Source organism: Wasmannia auropunctata, unplaced genomic scaffold (genome assembly GCF_000956235.1).
Source record: "Wasmannia auropunctata unplaced genomic scaffold, wasmannia.A_1.0 LD336043.1, whole genome shotgun sequence".
NCBI classification, from domain to species: domain Eukaryota; kingdom Metazoa; phylum Arthropoda; class Insecta; order Hymenoptera; family Formicidae; genus Wasmannia; species Wasmannia auropunctata.
Genome location: NW_012026847.1, coordinates 193269 through 209625, shown reverse-complemented (window position 1 = coordinate 209625; position 16357 = coordinate 193269). Strand labels below are relative to the sequence as shown.

At 33.3% G+C, this 16357-nt stretch overlaps 2 protein-coding genes across 3 annotated transcripts in view; one reads left to right on the top strand and one right to left on the bottom strand.

Annotated features, from left to right (window-relative positions):
- Positions 1-433: 433 nt before the first annotated feature.
- Positions 434-4967, top strand: LOC105451815 (cell division control protein 45 homolog). 2 transcript variants are annotated; one of them, XM_011692505.1, is made up of 9 exons: positions 434-649; positions 2347-2499; positions 2597-2806; positions 2873-3046; positions 3143-3381; positions 3471-3807; positions 3883-4277; positions 4341-4417; positions 4496-4967. In XM_011692505.1, exons 1-9 carry the CDS (start codon positions 599-601, stop codon positions 4558-4560), a joined length of 1701 nt encoding a protein of 566 aa, XP_011690807.1. In that variant the 5' UTR covers positions 434-598; the 3' UTR covers positions 4561-4967. The 2 variants fall into 2 exon arrangements, with proteins under 2 accessions (XP_011690807.1, XP_011690806.1); XM_011692504.1 differs by having other exon boundaries at positions 2579-2806.
- A 162-nt stretch (positions 4968-5129) lies between these two features.
- The window catches only part of LOC105451814 (nucleoredoxin-like), a 16667-nt gene continuing 5439 nt past the window's right edge, over positions 5130-16357 (bottom strand). Inside the window, exons 2-7 of the mRNA XM_011692503.1 lie at positions 7448-7717; positions 6992-7092; positions 6586-6781; positions 6337-6427; positions 5864-6003; positions 5130-5664 (exon numbers count right to left, since the gene is read on the bottom strand). Coding sequence (XP_011690805.1) covers positions 5434-5664; positions 5864-6003; positions 6337-6427; positions 6586-6781; positions 6992-7092; positions 7448-7717 — 1029 coding nt within the window. The 3' untranslated portion in view covers positions 5130-5433. The remainder of the gene's footprint in view (positions 5665-5863; positions 6004-6336; positions 6428-6585; positions 6782-6991; positions 7093-7447; positions 7718-16357) is intronic.

Here is a 16357-nt window from a genome sequence, read left to right as displayed (position 1 = left end):
TTTTGTTTTACATTTATGACAATGAATAACTTATTTTGTAACAAATAATGTGCAATGAATAATATTATTTTGTAGTAAATGTGCAATAATTAGCAATAAATAACATTTTGCAATTACAAAATTTATTTGTTATTATTTTTTCATTCGTTGCAATTTTTTGAAGCATTTTTAAATATAAATATAAAATTTAGGAAATAATTCGTTTGAAAAACTGTGGGAATGGCAAGAAAATGGCGGACCAATCAAAAGTGGCAGCTGTATGGCGCCACTCTGATTAGAGGCTCTCTAGTCTCGTCGATGATATTACTCGCCCTATCAACTCAGTCTCTCTGTTTTTAATCAAGAAGCAAATCTAGGTATATAAAATCTGTGGTCGGAAAACTCGGAAGTAACCTTCTCTCATCGGCCACCGGCGCTGTCGGCGCCCGGCGGGGTCGGCGGGGACGGTGGTCGTATGATCGCTGCGCGTCGCGCGCAATGGGGAACCGTGTGACCCGACGGTTTGGATTTTTCGCGCTAAATCGCCCGTTCCAACATCCGCGCGCAAGGCCGTCGCGAAACTTGCAATGTTTCGCCTGTCGAGATAGACGGTCCCAACATGTTCGTGACGAATCTAGAAAAGGATTTCTACGATGTGATACAAAGAAGCGTGAGTCGATATATCGTTTCGCCTTGCGGCGATGTGTTTTGTCTGTATATAGGTTACACCACGACCTTCTTGCACTGTCTCGCTAGTCGCTTGTCGAACTTTCTCGATAGCATCTCAGTTTTTCTGTATTCGTCGGGCTTTTTCATCCTTTCTTTCTATGTAAATCATGCAGTAACATAATTTTATTTTTTAGGTAATTAGACTTAGATCGCGTGGAAGTCTCTAGACCACCATTGGTTTCTTTGTTTTTCTATTATTTTCATAATAAATTTGCTATTAATAATGTTTAATATTAATAAAGTCTGTTTATTAATGTTAAATTTAAACCCGAACAGCGTGTTTCTTACGCTTTACAACAATTAATTCTTTATTAAATTTACACTTTAATTTATAATTGTACATATAATATTAATTTTTTCTCTGAATGAATAAGAAATTATATATGTCTGATTCTTTTGTTTTATATTAATAATAAATATAATAAATAAATATAACGCAAACTGTGTATTATACACTTTACGACAAATAATTTTTTATTAAATCTATATTTGCATATTTTATATATTTGTATATTATTTTTTGATAGAGATTTGTATTATGTATATCTCATTCCTTTGTTTTTTATTAATAATGAATGTGCTTATAATTAACAAAATCTGTTCTTTAATCATATAAGTACAAACAGCGTATATATATTCCTTATATGCTTTATAACAAATAATTCTTTAAATTAATATTCCTATTCATCATCATATAATTCTATCTTTCCTTTGACTAAATAAAAGACCATGTGTATATCATTCTTTTATTTTATATATAATAATAAACATAATGCAAACAGTATATCTATTTATTATATACTTTACTTCAAAAATAATTCTTTATTAAATTTATACTTATGGATTTATATATAATTCTTCCCTTTGAACAGTTAGAGAATCATATGCATGAATGATTTCTTTTTTTATTAATAATAAATATGACGCAAATGGCATATCTGTTTATCATATGCTTTACAACAATAATTCTGTGTTAAATTTATATTTATGTTCACATTTTTAACTCAGTTTTGTCGAAGTGGAAATCTATACACAAGTGGGATACGACAAATCCCATTATTTATTATTGCAAGGAAATTTTACATAATGTATTTTTTTAATATTTTACTTAATAATTATATCGATTAAACACCACTATAACAGAAATACAAAAAAAATAATTAGAATTCTTGAGTTTATTTAAAAATATTTACACACATGTTTATTGTTGACAAAGAGAAACTTTAAAAAAATTTTTTTAAATAAAATACTTGTACTTTAAAAAATAAATAGATATGAAATAAAAAAGAAGAAAAAAAATTAGGAACATATTGATGTCAGTCTGTAAAAATTACCGTCTGAATTTAGACTCCAGAACAATTTGATCTGCTTTTACAAAGACAATTTTTTAAGACAATTATTGAATCAAAGACTGTGATAGTCTGGTAGATGAAAGAATGTGATAGAGAAGAGAATTTTAGGAGGTTAATAAACCGATCTAGAGAGAACCTAAATTTTAATTATATGCAAAAAAAATGACATTTTTTATAGTCTCAGATTTGTCATATCCTACCTAAGTAATGTCAGGTTAAGATTTCAAAATATATTATTTAACTAAGTAATTTTGTATTGCATAAAAATATTTAATTCTTCTTTTAGAGATGTTTACTTCTGGTGAACTTTGATATTGATGCAATCTGTGCCTGTAGAATATTGCAACAACTTTTCAAAAATGATCATATGATATATACTCTTGTACCTGTTCGAGGTATTCAGGATATGATAAGTGCCTTTGATGAAAATTGTGAAGAGGTATTAACACAAGGGTTTTTAAAATACATATATTTATTATTCTGTGTTTCATTGACTAATAAATGAATAATAATTTAAGAAAAATTTCTCCTTTCAGATAAAGAATGTTGTTATGATTAACTGTGGTGGTACTTTAGATTTAGTAGAATTACTTCGACCAGACGAATCTGTGGTACTTTTTATCCTCGACAGTCATAGGCCTTATGATTTATGTAACATATATTCAGAAAGTCAAATTCGCATTCTTGGTAAACCTGATGAAGACAATGAGATCCCAGAATATAATGATATATTCCGCGATGATAGTGTATGTAATAAACTATCTCGTCTTCTTCTCTTTATATCTTCTATAATTCTGATCAATTATATGTAGTCAGATGAAGAACACGCGAGTGAAGAATCAGACAATGAAAACGAAGGCAGACAAAGCAAAAGGCGAAGATTGAATGAAGAGGATATATTGAGACGAAGTGAACGAAGAAAATGGGTTGAAAATAGGGCAACAATTCTTTTCAATTACTTACAATATAGTTACTACGGCAAATCAGTATGTATTAGTATTATAATTTATTTTTTCGGATAATAAGGAAATTTTATTTTTGAAAACTTACTAATTGCTAATACATGTTATGTTTGATTACAGAGCGCAATAGTGGTGTTTGAGATGGCTTGGAATATGTCAAAGGATAATTTAGATATGGCATGGTGGGCCATAGTTGGTTCCACAGAACAGTCTATTCTCAGCAAGGTGGAGTCACGAATAGCTGTTCTTGAGGAAGGTTCTCTTCAGGCACATGTATCAAGATTAACACATAGACAAGGTGTTGATATCGACAAGCAACAGCAACAACAGAGTATTGTTAAAGTTACTTATGATAAAGAGTATCCTTTCACATTACAATACAATTCGTTCTTGACTCAATACTTGAATTTGGCATGTGCTATGTTAATTTCTTAATGATAACAAACAGTCTCCAATTAGCATTATATCGTCATTGGACTGTTGAAGCCAGCTTGAAATATTCGATGTCAACCGCAGTGTCGTTACGTTTATGGTCCATTAGAGGGGAACAACGTTTGAAAGAAGTTTTAGCTGAAATGGGTTTACCTTTGGTGCAATCCAGACAATTGTTTCGTGCAATGGATCTTACTTTTAGACAAGAATTTAAGCAGATGGTTGAAAAATTAGCTGGCAAATATAATGTCAATAGCATCATTGGCACTAGTTTTACTCTCCAATATGGTTATCGTTTTAAATATTGTGCGTCAGATATGGTATATGCTATGTTGGCTTTACTGGACTCTACGGTAAGTCAATAGTCATTGAATATAGTTACGTTAATACTTTTTCTAACTTATACCTACATGATTGTATTTTTACAGACAAAGGACAGACAACCACAACGTTGTTTCTTAGATGCGTTGGATTGTCTATCGCGTACAAAAAAGGATGTTTTAGAAAGTGGCATTGAGAAAGCAAAGCTTATGCTTCACAATATCTTTAAAACTGCACAGAGTGTATTAGAAGCTAAACAAGTAAAAAATTTTGGTTCCTTTTTATATGTCAATGTACCGGATGGGAATATAGATAATTATTTATTTACACATCCTCATCCTCTGATTATGCTGGCCCAATTTACTCTCAAAGCGTATGTAAATTCTTCAAGAAATAGACGCGCTTCTGAGTGGCCTCTTGTAGTTTCCGCGATATTTAATGCAGAGGAAGGATCGTGCCTACTTGTTGGTATACCGCCAGTTTGCGAAGATCAACCCAGAAGGTAATATTTGTCAGTGTAAACAAAATGTGATTTTTTATTTAACTATGAACTTTTTTGTTACAGTTTATTTGGGAAAGCATTCGAGCAAGCTGGAAAGAATAAAAATTGTTACATTGAGACAGATTATTTTGACAGTACAAGTGAGTATGAAGTAGAATTTTATGAGCTATATAAGTCAGTGAAATTCATTATATTTAACATTTTTCCTTTTTATATAGTAATAAGACTGAAAATCGAGGAAAGACCCAAGTTTCTTGATGCTTTGGCAGCACTCCTTGCGTGATAATCAATTACAGTAATTAGACAATATGACTACTTTAATCCAAGTTTTAACTAGCACGACTATTGAAACAACTCGAAGCACTTTATTGCTCATGACGTATGACGCCTTTTTTTTAAACGTAAATTTATTGTACATTTTTTAACTAGCGACGGTAGTAGCTTTATGATTGTAAAATATTTAATATATAAATTAGGACTGATAAGTGAATCAATAACATCGTGTGAGAGTGTAATTGTGTTGTATAAAAAAATTGCTAGGATACAACAGTATAAGTGGTAAGAGAAAAATTTCAATGTTTACATTAGTAATTTAAGAGACATGATAAATTAAATGCTTTTATAAAAAAGAACTCGAAAGAAACTGGAAAAAATGCAGATGCAAATAAAGTCGATTGCTATATCAATTGATATGACGCTCATTATTGCCTACATGCTAAATTTATACAACACAAATGTATAGTTGCAAATATTGTGTCATTTAAATATCGGCAATATAAATGTAGCTCTTGTGAGTAAGCTACATAACAATGAATAGGCTATCAGGCTATCTCATAAACACAAAACCTTCAGTGCGCTTATTCGATATTTATTTAGTAATTTATAATATAGTAATGTATTCGTGTGCGTCTACGTACACTTAAAAATACAATTTGATCGACTTAGTTTTTTGACTGGTATAATACATTTTTTTGTTATATTCGCGAAGAATTATGTAAGAACAAATGCAATTTACACGCGAATTTCTCTTTACGTAAAGAACGACGATATCACAGAGACAGAAGTAAAAAAGAAAGAGTAGGACATCTTCGTTTGAACAACTCTTATAAAATTTGACAAGTACAATTTTGTATTTAATTAACGTTTCTATGTGACTTTATGCCGGCATATGTTCGCTTGTTTTTGATGTTTTATGTACTGCCGCTATTTTATTTATCGGCAGTTTGTTATTGAGAAATCCATCGATGAACTGTTGTACAGAGTCCACGGTAATCTCGGCACCGTACTCCATTACGACATATATACCTCGCGGAATATCGATAGCAGTCAAAAGAGGTACTGCGTCATCTAAACCAATGAATTCACGAAGAATGTCTGATGTTTCACACTGCGTCAAAAAAAAAAATTATTAAATATAATTAGAAAAACATTTCATATTTAAGAAATATTTGCAGTTTTACACAATATATATTTACATCTTACGATTGTAAAACTTTACACTTTTATTTTTATAAATATTCGAAAATCAAATTATATTATAATACCTACTTCATTCTTATCACGTTTATGTATATATACACACTTACATCTAAAGCTATATAGAATTGCAAAGAATCATCATCAGAATCGTCATAATTTGGATCATAATCAGGTTGATCGTTTCTATACACTTGTGCGGCTGGTAGTAGTACACTTTCTCCAAATTGAATTTCACAATCTTCCCCTTCTAAAATATAGAAAAGTTATTAGACAACTTGGTTCTCAAAATAGTTTATTGTGTTAAATTTTGCGTATGCACGCGCGCGAGCGCGTACCAACCAAAAATATTAGGAATCTTATTAACTGATTATTTAATGTTATGTTTATTTTAGATAAAAAAGTAATTCATTTGTTGTGAAGTACCCTTGATGTATCCTTTATTTCACGAACCTGTTTAAATTAGCGTATAATGTCGAAAAATAGTAAGAAACAATGAGGTAAAAGAAATTCAGATAAATAAAAAACAGGTGCCTAATATTTTTCGCTAAGGCTGTATCTATATTTATCTTCATCATCTTACCGACAAATAAGATAATAGCTGGAGCATCGTGTAACGATGTGGCATACTTTTCTGTTAGAATATTTACTAGTCTACTGCTCCAAGGAAAATTCTGAAATTTAAATTTATAATAATTTATTCTGTAATAGTAAAAACTTAAAAAGAGGAAAGTTTATAAACAACATTTGTAATAATCTTGACAATAGAATTTTAATTTTTCTCATTTTTTATTTGCGATAAAATTAGATTTGAGAATTTTTGTCAAATTACCAATCCCTCTGGATCCTCAATCAATTCGGCGCGTCCATCCAGAGTAATTATATTGTCGCGAGGATCCAGAATGACTAAAGTAGGTATTGCTTGAACGTCGAAAGCTCTTGCCAACTTTCGACGTCTTTCTTCGTGATTAAAAGGTATCCTCAACCAAGGCATTGTTTCCGTGTACGTATTGTACGAATCCTCGCTCCTAGAATAAATATTACCTTTACAAAAAATGAACGCGAGGAAAAAAAGAAGATAACGGATGTGATAATAAATTCATAGAAAAGGTATCCATCAAGGTATCCAAATGAGAGGATACCGAGTCGTCTTTAAATCGTCGCATTTCATTCCGACGAAATATCTCTGAATGAAATGCGACGATTTAAAGACTAGCACTTATATTATGAAAGCCTACCTGTCCGAACTCACGAAAATTACTTCAAAATCATGACCTCTCTCCTGAATTCGTTGATACGTATCCACGAGTTGTGGGGTGAATGCTTTACAAGGTGGACACTAAATTAAAAGAACGTAACGTATTAATAATTGATTCAAGTACATAACATAAGCATTTGTAATCAGAAATACATAAAAATTAATAATAAAGGTCTCAAATATAACTCAGATTGGATAAAAAGCATCTTAGAATAGATTCTATGTTCTTCTGTAAAGAATGTAGGATCATTATAATAGTCAATCAAGATAATTAACATTAGTATTCAGTTTCATAAGAATTGGTCAATTATAAATTATTTGCTTCAGATTATATTTCTCTTGAAACAGATATTCAATTACATTACAAGGTATTCAATTAAAATTGTCGCGGAAAGCAATGAAATTTCTAACATTCACTTGAGCATTTGTGACTCACCCAATGTGCACTGAAGTAAATTCCCTTAAAACAGTGGCGGAGTTCCTCGTGCAACATAGGCTCGTTACTGTCGCGGGCGCCGCACGACAGAAGAGGTCCATCCTCGAGAGCGGCTTTCGGATGCGGAGGCCTCCAAGGGAAGTCTGCGCCGGTGGGATCGGCGATAGTTCGCTCAACTCCTCCTCGTGTCACGACTAATCCGTTGGATGCCTCCAGTAAAATCAACGTCGGCACGCCCGCTTTTATCCGATACCTTCGAGTCAGTCTGGTCTGAAAACATTAATACATTACGAATGACATTCCTGATGGCATCGATAAAAATATAATACCGAATATTGTTTAATACATACGACGGTGTATATGTAGGTATAATTATAGTGTGCTGTAGGAAGGAAAGGAGACAATGGTCTCACTCAACAGCACCAATAAACAAGACATGCTAAAAGCATATTTCTCCAGAGAGTTACTGCTGTAATAGCGCAAACAGCTGCAAATTGCGGAAACAACTCGGAATTGCGTTAACGATGCAAGCGATATTATAATTGATACTGATGACATTACTCGAGGATAATAATAAGGATAATGGAATAAAAGCACATGGAAGGCAGTTAGCGAAAATAAGTACATATGTAGATCGGTTTCGTCGTATCATATGTATTGATTTCATTTCTCTCAGCAATTCGCTAAATAACAAACAGATTTTCCATTATCTTTTTTTTATATTATTATATTGTAATATTTTACGATAATATGTTCGCAATCTCGCAACGGTATATTACATGTTTTTTCAAAAATTATTTTGCATTTGCAATGCAAATAAAAATTTTGAACTTTTTATACTACGCACACAAGATTGATTTGTTATCTATATTGATCATTAATTGACTTTTTCAGCTTTCAACAGCTTTCTCTTGGTATGATTTTTATACCAAAAATATATATAGAAAAAATATATCATAATTAAAATAAGATATATATGAATAATTTTTGCACTATTGTCCATTTCTATCAATGTAAACAACTTTAATCTTGATTTAATTTACTTTTTATCTACTTTATTTTTCTAGTGTTAAGAATTAAAAAAAGATTAAACCGAGATTAAAGTTAATCTATAGTGGTAAAAATAAATATATTACAAAATTTTGCGCGATTTGGATCAAATTCCGATTAATTTAACTCGATCTGTACTCTTTTGTTAATATGGATAGAATAATCAATTTTTTGTTGCTTAATACATGCATAGATAAAAAGATATATAATATTAGAAACATTGGATTAAATAATTTGCTTTAAGCAATTCTGTCGATTAAAATTAATTTTCGAAATTAATTAAGTTAATCAGAATTTGGTATTTAATGCATGAATTTGTCTACGTACGGATATATTCAAAGCGTATTTTCATCTAAATAGGTGTAGGTTCATCTTTACTGTTAATTATTCGTTGTTTATAATCTAATTTAATTTTTCCCTTTTCGTTTTGTTAAATATTAAACAATAAAAAATTAGTCCATATGTTAAACTTGTACAGATATTACTTGATAAGATAATTAACTGATTAAGGCTCGGCTGCACCAATATTATTTTTGACTTTAAGCAAGACTTAAAACTATCTGTCTTTCTTTAAAACCTTGAGAGAGAGAGAGTGTGTATGTGTTTTAACTGTTTTAAGCGGCACTTAAAGTCAACATAAAAGTCCAAACTCATGCGCGTCACGCGTCATTTGAGAAATAACTATAAGATTATACCTATTATAAGATCATACCAAGGCAGAAATGATCAGTTTATGAACCGATCATTTCTGTCTGGGCAGTAACTTTTAGCAACTGTCGCGTTTGACGCGTTTACAGTTGAATTTATTTAACTGCGAAAGCGTCATCGCATTTGTCGCCAGTATTTAAAGGTTCGTGTGCAAGTGATCGAGGACCTGAGCCCACAAAGATTAACTGTTTTCACAAAAAAAGATTGTTATAAATTATGATGTGTGATGCGCGCGTCTATTAATGACGCGCATATGAGTTTAGATTTGGTGCAATCGGACCTAAGTTGATCGGAGTTCAGTCGAAATCATATTTAATGCATAAATTTTTCTGTATCGGGACATATTCAATGTGTATGTTTCCATCTATAATAAATTTTAAATATTCGCGCATCAATATAATTATTCATTCGCGATGTTAATTATTCATTGTTCATAATCATTTGCTTTTCGTTTTGTTAAATGTTAATCAATAAAAAAATTATGAATCCATGTTAACATAATATAGGTATTACTTGATAAATTAATTAACTGATTATGTTAATCGGAGTTCGGTCAAAAAGTCATTCGAAGGCATTTATAATACATCTTATGGATGTCCTGATCAACATCTTAGAATCTTCTTGCTTTTATCCTCGCATTATTTTCCAAGTGCTTAGTTATTTTTAAAAAATCTTATTAATTTAAATATACATTTCACTTTTTTCTCCAGTTTATCGCAGTGAAAAATAGAATATTATATAATTTCATCTTTTTGTATCAGAATGTATTTTTATGTCTTATAGATATAGTATTTAATAGAATACAAACGCGTATTCTTCAAAACGCAACATGTCTTAGAAATACATCCCTAGTTTCTCCGTCGACGAAACTCGCTGACGCAGCTGCTCGTCATAACCGTCGATCGGCCATAATTCCAGCAAGAGGAAAATCCGCGCACGCGCGCACACACGTCCGTACGGAGTCTAAACCTTCCAATCTACCTCCAAAACTGCATTAAGTTGGCCGACCCTCTTCTGGGACATTTGGAGTCCCTCGTCCCCGATATCTCGAGGGAAGATCGGTCGGGATTTCTCGTGTCGCGCGGGATGCCCTGTTACGAGTTACGGTCGCGTATAAAGGGTGAAAGGAGGGGAGACATGGAGAGGGTGAGATAGAAGAGGCGTAAGGCAAGAGAGAAGGGTCTCGTAAGTAGCGAACACGATGGATCGCGGTGTACGTTATCACGAGTATAATACTTTTACCGGGTGGGAAAGAGAGGGAGAGAGAAAAGGGAAAAAGAGGAAGGAGAAAGAGAGAGAGAGAGAGGAAGAAGGGGAGGGGAAGGGAAGGATGCGAAAGGGAAGCAGGACGGCGCGGAGGCGCGTCCCTTCATATATTTCCCGCTCCCACGTCACGTGGTGGTGCTTTCGCGCTCGCCCTCGCTCGGAGTCTCTCGAGCGGTCGATAACGCGTGCGTCCTCCCTTGCCCGCGTTGCTACCGTTCAGCGAACGACGCTGCTATCATTATTTTCCTCTCGCTCAGCTCTGTACACCGGGCACTGTTATTATAAACACTCGCCCGTTTTTAAACGAACAATCGCCGCTTGTCTCGATATTCAACGATATCGCTCGAGATCGAAAGTTTACTCCGAATTCATTCAAAGATTTTTTAATGGAAAAGTCGCGATTATTAGCCCTACGTTTCATTTGATAATTTATTTGAACGTGGAACGTTTGCTTATTTCTTACATTTAACATCTTTAAAACCTCGGCGGAGTAATTACTTTTCCCGTTTTGCTTAATTCACAATTATCTGAACGTGTTGTATAACATACATGTATATATGCGGGAACGTAAGCATCTTATGCATGAATTCGCCTTTAGAGCATTTTCAGGCGCGTACTTCGTGTCTTAAATGACTGTTAGTTATACTGCAGTAATAATAAATTGTATCTACCAAAAAACCGGGGAGATTGAAGTTACACACTTCGTAATATACTGTCTTGCGAACTTACATACCTCTAATTTGAAGACTTGCTTAGACTCCCTTAATCTAGTTCATATAATGCGATAAGTAGTACTTATATTTTTATATTATCTGACTGTTTAGATGACCGCATGTGTTTGTATATAAAATTTATAGAGTTAGACCATTAAGATGACCGAATATTGTTTTTAATTTATGTATTATTAATTTTGTGCTTAACATTGAGAATTATCCTATTTAGATCGAAACGTCTGTTTACTAAATTTTAATTAAAGATTTACATTTATTTGGAGCATAAAATCTTGCTTTGGCTCATAGTCCTTAATTTTTTATTAATTTTATTATTTATTGAGCTGAAAATTTTAATTTAATAATAAATTTTTTATATATGATTATATATACATAAAAATAATATATATTATAAAACAATACATATGTTATTATAAAAAATTCATTATTATTAAATTATTATCGAATAAACAACCGCAACTTTTTAGATATGAAGCATGTGCCAGAAATACAGTCCAATATGCGATCAAATTCACATGTATCAAGGCATTTATGACCCTATAAATTATGGCCTCAGTGTATACATCTAATATAACGGGCGAGCGAGCATTTATGATATCCAGTGTACATTCCCTACTGTTGTGACATCGCGCTCTACGTGCTTCGTCTGGTGTTTCTCTTTTTTCTCTCTCCCTCCTTCCGTCCCACTCTCTCCTTCTCTCTTTCTCTTTTTAACTCTCTTGTCTATTTCGCATTTCTCTCATCGTAGAGGCCTTTCCCTCTCGTTCGTTACAAAATCGCCCTGGTCGCCAGTGGAAGCGAGCTAAAAAAGAACCAAGGAAGGAGAGACGGGGGAGAGAAAGAGAGACGAGACAGAGATCACTTTTGACTGGTTCGCAGTTTCGCACGCGTTCAATCGTCTCCCCCTCACCCCCTTTTGTGTATACAGAGACCGCAGTCTAGTCCGACGCCTCTGCCGTGCACGCTCAACTGCAGCCGTCGCGACGACAGCACCGCGCGCTCTCTCCCTTCGGACACCCTCTCGATTATCCACGGGCGCTGCTCATAAGCAATGTCCGTGGAGATAAGCGAATGTCGCATGTAGGCGGCTCGTTACGGTCGGCGTGGGATTTACCACTTTTTGCAGGCCGGTGCTACAACAAGATCCTTCTGCGGACCCTCCTACTGCGGAACGATAATAAATCTGAGATGACAAAAAAAAGAAAAGGAAATTTATATTCCGGTGATTGATATCGATAAGCGAATCGCGAACAACGAACGAAGTAATCAACGACGCGTCGGAATTTCGTGTGACGTTTGTAACCGACGACATATTAAGGGGGCAAAATACTTTAAAATAAAGATTTTTTTAGTTTGGATTGCGGGAAAAATATAAATACGATTCACTTGTAATTTGACACTTTATTGATACATATAATAAACTTGTTATGTTTCAAATTTTATTGAAAAATATTAATCTCTCGAGGAAATATAGCAATCCATGTAAAACATATTCAAAAAGCGGTGCAATATATGTACATGATTCCGCCATTTTGGTTATTCTGAAACAAAAAATCGAAATAGTTTCATAAATTAAAACGTACTCCCTTGCGTGACAGAGCTTTATTTCATTTTTTTTTAAATTGACAGAAATAAACATGTTTAAATTTTTGACACATTTTTTAACATTATAAATATTATTGTATTTTGGAAACTAAAAATATTATCAACAAAATCGTTGGTCACGTGATAGGGATACATTTTCATTAATTTATGAAACTATTTCGATTTTTTATTTTCAGAATAACCAAAATGGCGGAATCATAAACACTCGGTCACAGAAAGGTTGCAACACTTTTTATTTTGATGGGTTTTGGAATGCAGTTTTCTCGTGGAGCGATTGAACATAATTGATTAGATCTATTGATAGGAACCAATCACTCGGTAAACAGACTGTGTTCCGAAAATGATTTAAAAAAAAGTGTTGCAACCTTTCTGTGAGCGAGTGTACACCGTTTAAAAGTGCACGTTTTACGCGGATTGTTGTATTTCCTTCGAAAGATTAATATTTTTCAATAAAATTTGAAACATAAATATGTATTAATAAAGTGCCAAATTACTAGTGGATCGTATTTATATACTTTTCCTGCAATCCAAGCTCAAAAATCTTTATTTTTCAGGCTGGTCAAAGTATCTTACCCCCTTAAGTACTTGTTGAAATAATCCGCCGAGAGATTTTCAATCTATCCGTCGCGTTCCGGGGTAAATTTTCTCCTTCCAACCCTCAGTTAAGTCCCGTCGGACAGGTCGCGCGAATTGGAGTAATATATACAAATCGGAGTTCCTCCTCGCGCTATTGCCATTCGATAGCGAAAAGAAAACCGCCTTGAATGCATTCGTTGCCTCGTTACATGACTATTAATAATCCATGAAGAGTATTCGATTATAAGGGAGGCAACGGCCGCGCCGTGAAAGGCACGATGACCGCGCGGCTCAAAGTTTCCCATCGCGAGATTCGTTTTTCCCCTGTAAACACAGGGACGGCTTTTCGTGCGAGCAACCTTAGTGCATTCACCACTTTTCCTTTGACCACGAACTAACCGGCCATGCACAATTCATAGACATGTATCGAGGTCGGGAGGGAAAAAAATACGAAACAAAATGTAAAAGGAAACCGCGACATGGAGTAGCGATAAGATTTTGCTTGTCTATGAACACGCACACATTACAGAATCTGATGACCGCTTGTTTATTAACAATAATTAAAGCTATTATTTGAAACAATGATCAATTGATAAAATCAATGAAACGGATAATTGACAAATATAAGAAGCAGTGTATCTTGTAATTATAACAATGTATCATGCATATTCTTCAGTTTAATACAATATTAAACTTGCGTGTTTAGATTAGATGCATGCTAACATTGACAATGTTAACAATATAGCGATTTTTAAGGATATCATATTATTATATTATGTTTACCATGAAACGATTTTCATAGGGTATTGATATCTATTTTGAAACGTTAATTAATTTAAGCAATTTACATTCATTACGCATGTTAATCATTACACATAACTATACACATTAATTATCTTTTACCGCGTTGTCCATTCACGTAACGCATAATCTATGTAAATAACACTAATAACGTTAATACACATCTTTTTTTTTATCTTTAGAGAACCGAAGTTTTTATCAAAGTCAATATTGAGTTTGCAATTATCCTCTTGATATTATCGGTCCTATAATCTCGTAGATTCAAAACTACTTTTATATCAAAAATAACAGAAAAGGTTTTAACATATGGTCGTAACATGTCAATATTATAGTATTAATGATTCTTTTTTGTTTTGTTCAAACTTATTTGTTAATACAGATATTCGCTAACAAGATGTACGATTTCTGATCAATGCACGAGGAGTATATAATTGCGTCATTTATGATAACCAATTAACAATCGTACGGGACACCAAATGGAAGATTAATCTCGTATCTAATGGAACATTAATCTATCACACGTTCAAATGGAATGATAGATCGAGGGAAATGAACTGAGAGAGGGAGGAGGATGGCGGAGGGAAAGGAGGAAAAGAGAGGGAGGGATGAAGAGAGAAAGAGAGGGGGAGGGAGGGCGAGAGAGAGAGAGAGAGAGAGAGAGAGAGAGAGAGAGAGAGAGCACTATCAGCCAATCCACACGATAACTTAATTAGCAAATTTCAAATAATCAGTAGAAACAGTCTAATTTACGCTATATATATAGTATATTTAATATATAAAGTATATTTCACCGAGAGACCACAATATTTGAATTAGCATTTCGGCGAATCATTTTGTCGATTACATTATGTATAACCAATTACATTATATTATATTAACGTACATTTATAGTCAAGTCGGATACAATTCAGATTCTTCAATTTCTCAGACACTCGAATATTTCCAATGCTTTACAAAGTTTATAAGATGTTTATAGAAAAATAATTTACACAGAATCTCTCTCAAATATACCATCGCGTTTTCTGACTGTGCGGGTTCCTTTATTATAGATGGACTGCGTAATGAAGATTCGGTTAACTTTTCTTTAATCAAAAATTCGCTAAATATTCCTTTGTCTTTTCCCGACGTACAGAATTAAATAGCGACGACATTTTCAAACTGTAACTTTGTAAAGTTCATTGAGAATTAAATGCAGTATATGTATAGGATCCATGATTATATTCTTCACATGTTTCGATCGATATCGCAGCCGTGTAATATAAATTATCAAATCATCGACGAGGATATTACACTTCAAATTGAAAGTTGATTTCTTCGATTAAAATTCAAAATGCAATTATAAATGCAATACGACGAGAAAGGGAGACAATCTGAAATTCCATGGCACTCGTTTTGGATTTTTGGATTCCGAGAAAACGGTGTCTTGCGCTCTTCATCTTTCATGATCAATCTCGTATTTACGAGCTCGAAAAGAACCATACACCATGCAAGCGCGCGCTCTCTCTCTCTCTCTCTCTCTCTCTCTCTCTCTCTCTCTCTCTCTCCCTCTCTATACAGAAAATTTATTAGTAGAGACTGTAGCAAATTTAGTATAGATGAATTTTTATATGCAGTAGAGGAGAAATTAGAACTAACAGATAATTTAGAGGTAAATAAAAAAGCAGGGAAATTTGTTCAGAATATAGTAGCGGCATTAGATATTGTAGCACCAAAAAGTTTAAAATTCCAAAGATATAGGAAGGAAAAAATATTCGGATGATATAAGAGTAGGCACAAAGAAAAGGGATGAAGCATACGAGAGGGTGATATATACGTGCAATGAATAAGACTAGCTGCAGTTTAAATTATTTAAAAAAATGCCGTAGTGAAGATAATTAGAAAGAAAAAAAAGAATATTATAAAAACATGATAGATAATAATAAAAATGATCCTGTGTTAATGTGGAAAACTTTAAAGAAAGTCATAAGAGGAGAGACTACGGGTATAAAAGAAATTGATAAGGTAGATTTTGAAATATTAGAGAACGTAGAAGAATGTACCTTAGCGAATAGATCTAATATATATTTTATATACAGAGCATTAATGACATAATAAAATCCATAGAAAAAAATTACAGTGAAAGTACTAAAACTATCTATGTTATAGATCGGAAGAGCACACGTCTGAACTCCAG

Bases quoted from the DNA above. Each gene is read 5' to 3' on its own strand.
- LOC105451815 (XM_011692504.1), top strand. From the start codon at position 599: ATGTTCGTGACGAATCTAGAAAAGGATTTCTACGATGTGATACAAAGA. The intron at 3,047-3,142 runs GTATGTATTAGT...GTTTGATTACAG, and splicing joins ATAGTTACTACGGCAAATCA to AGCGCAATAGTGGTGTTTGA. The intron at 4,418-4,495 runs GTGAGTATGAAG...CTTTTTATATAG, and splicing joins AGATTATTTTGACAGTACAA to TAATAAGACTGAAAATCGAG.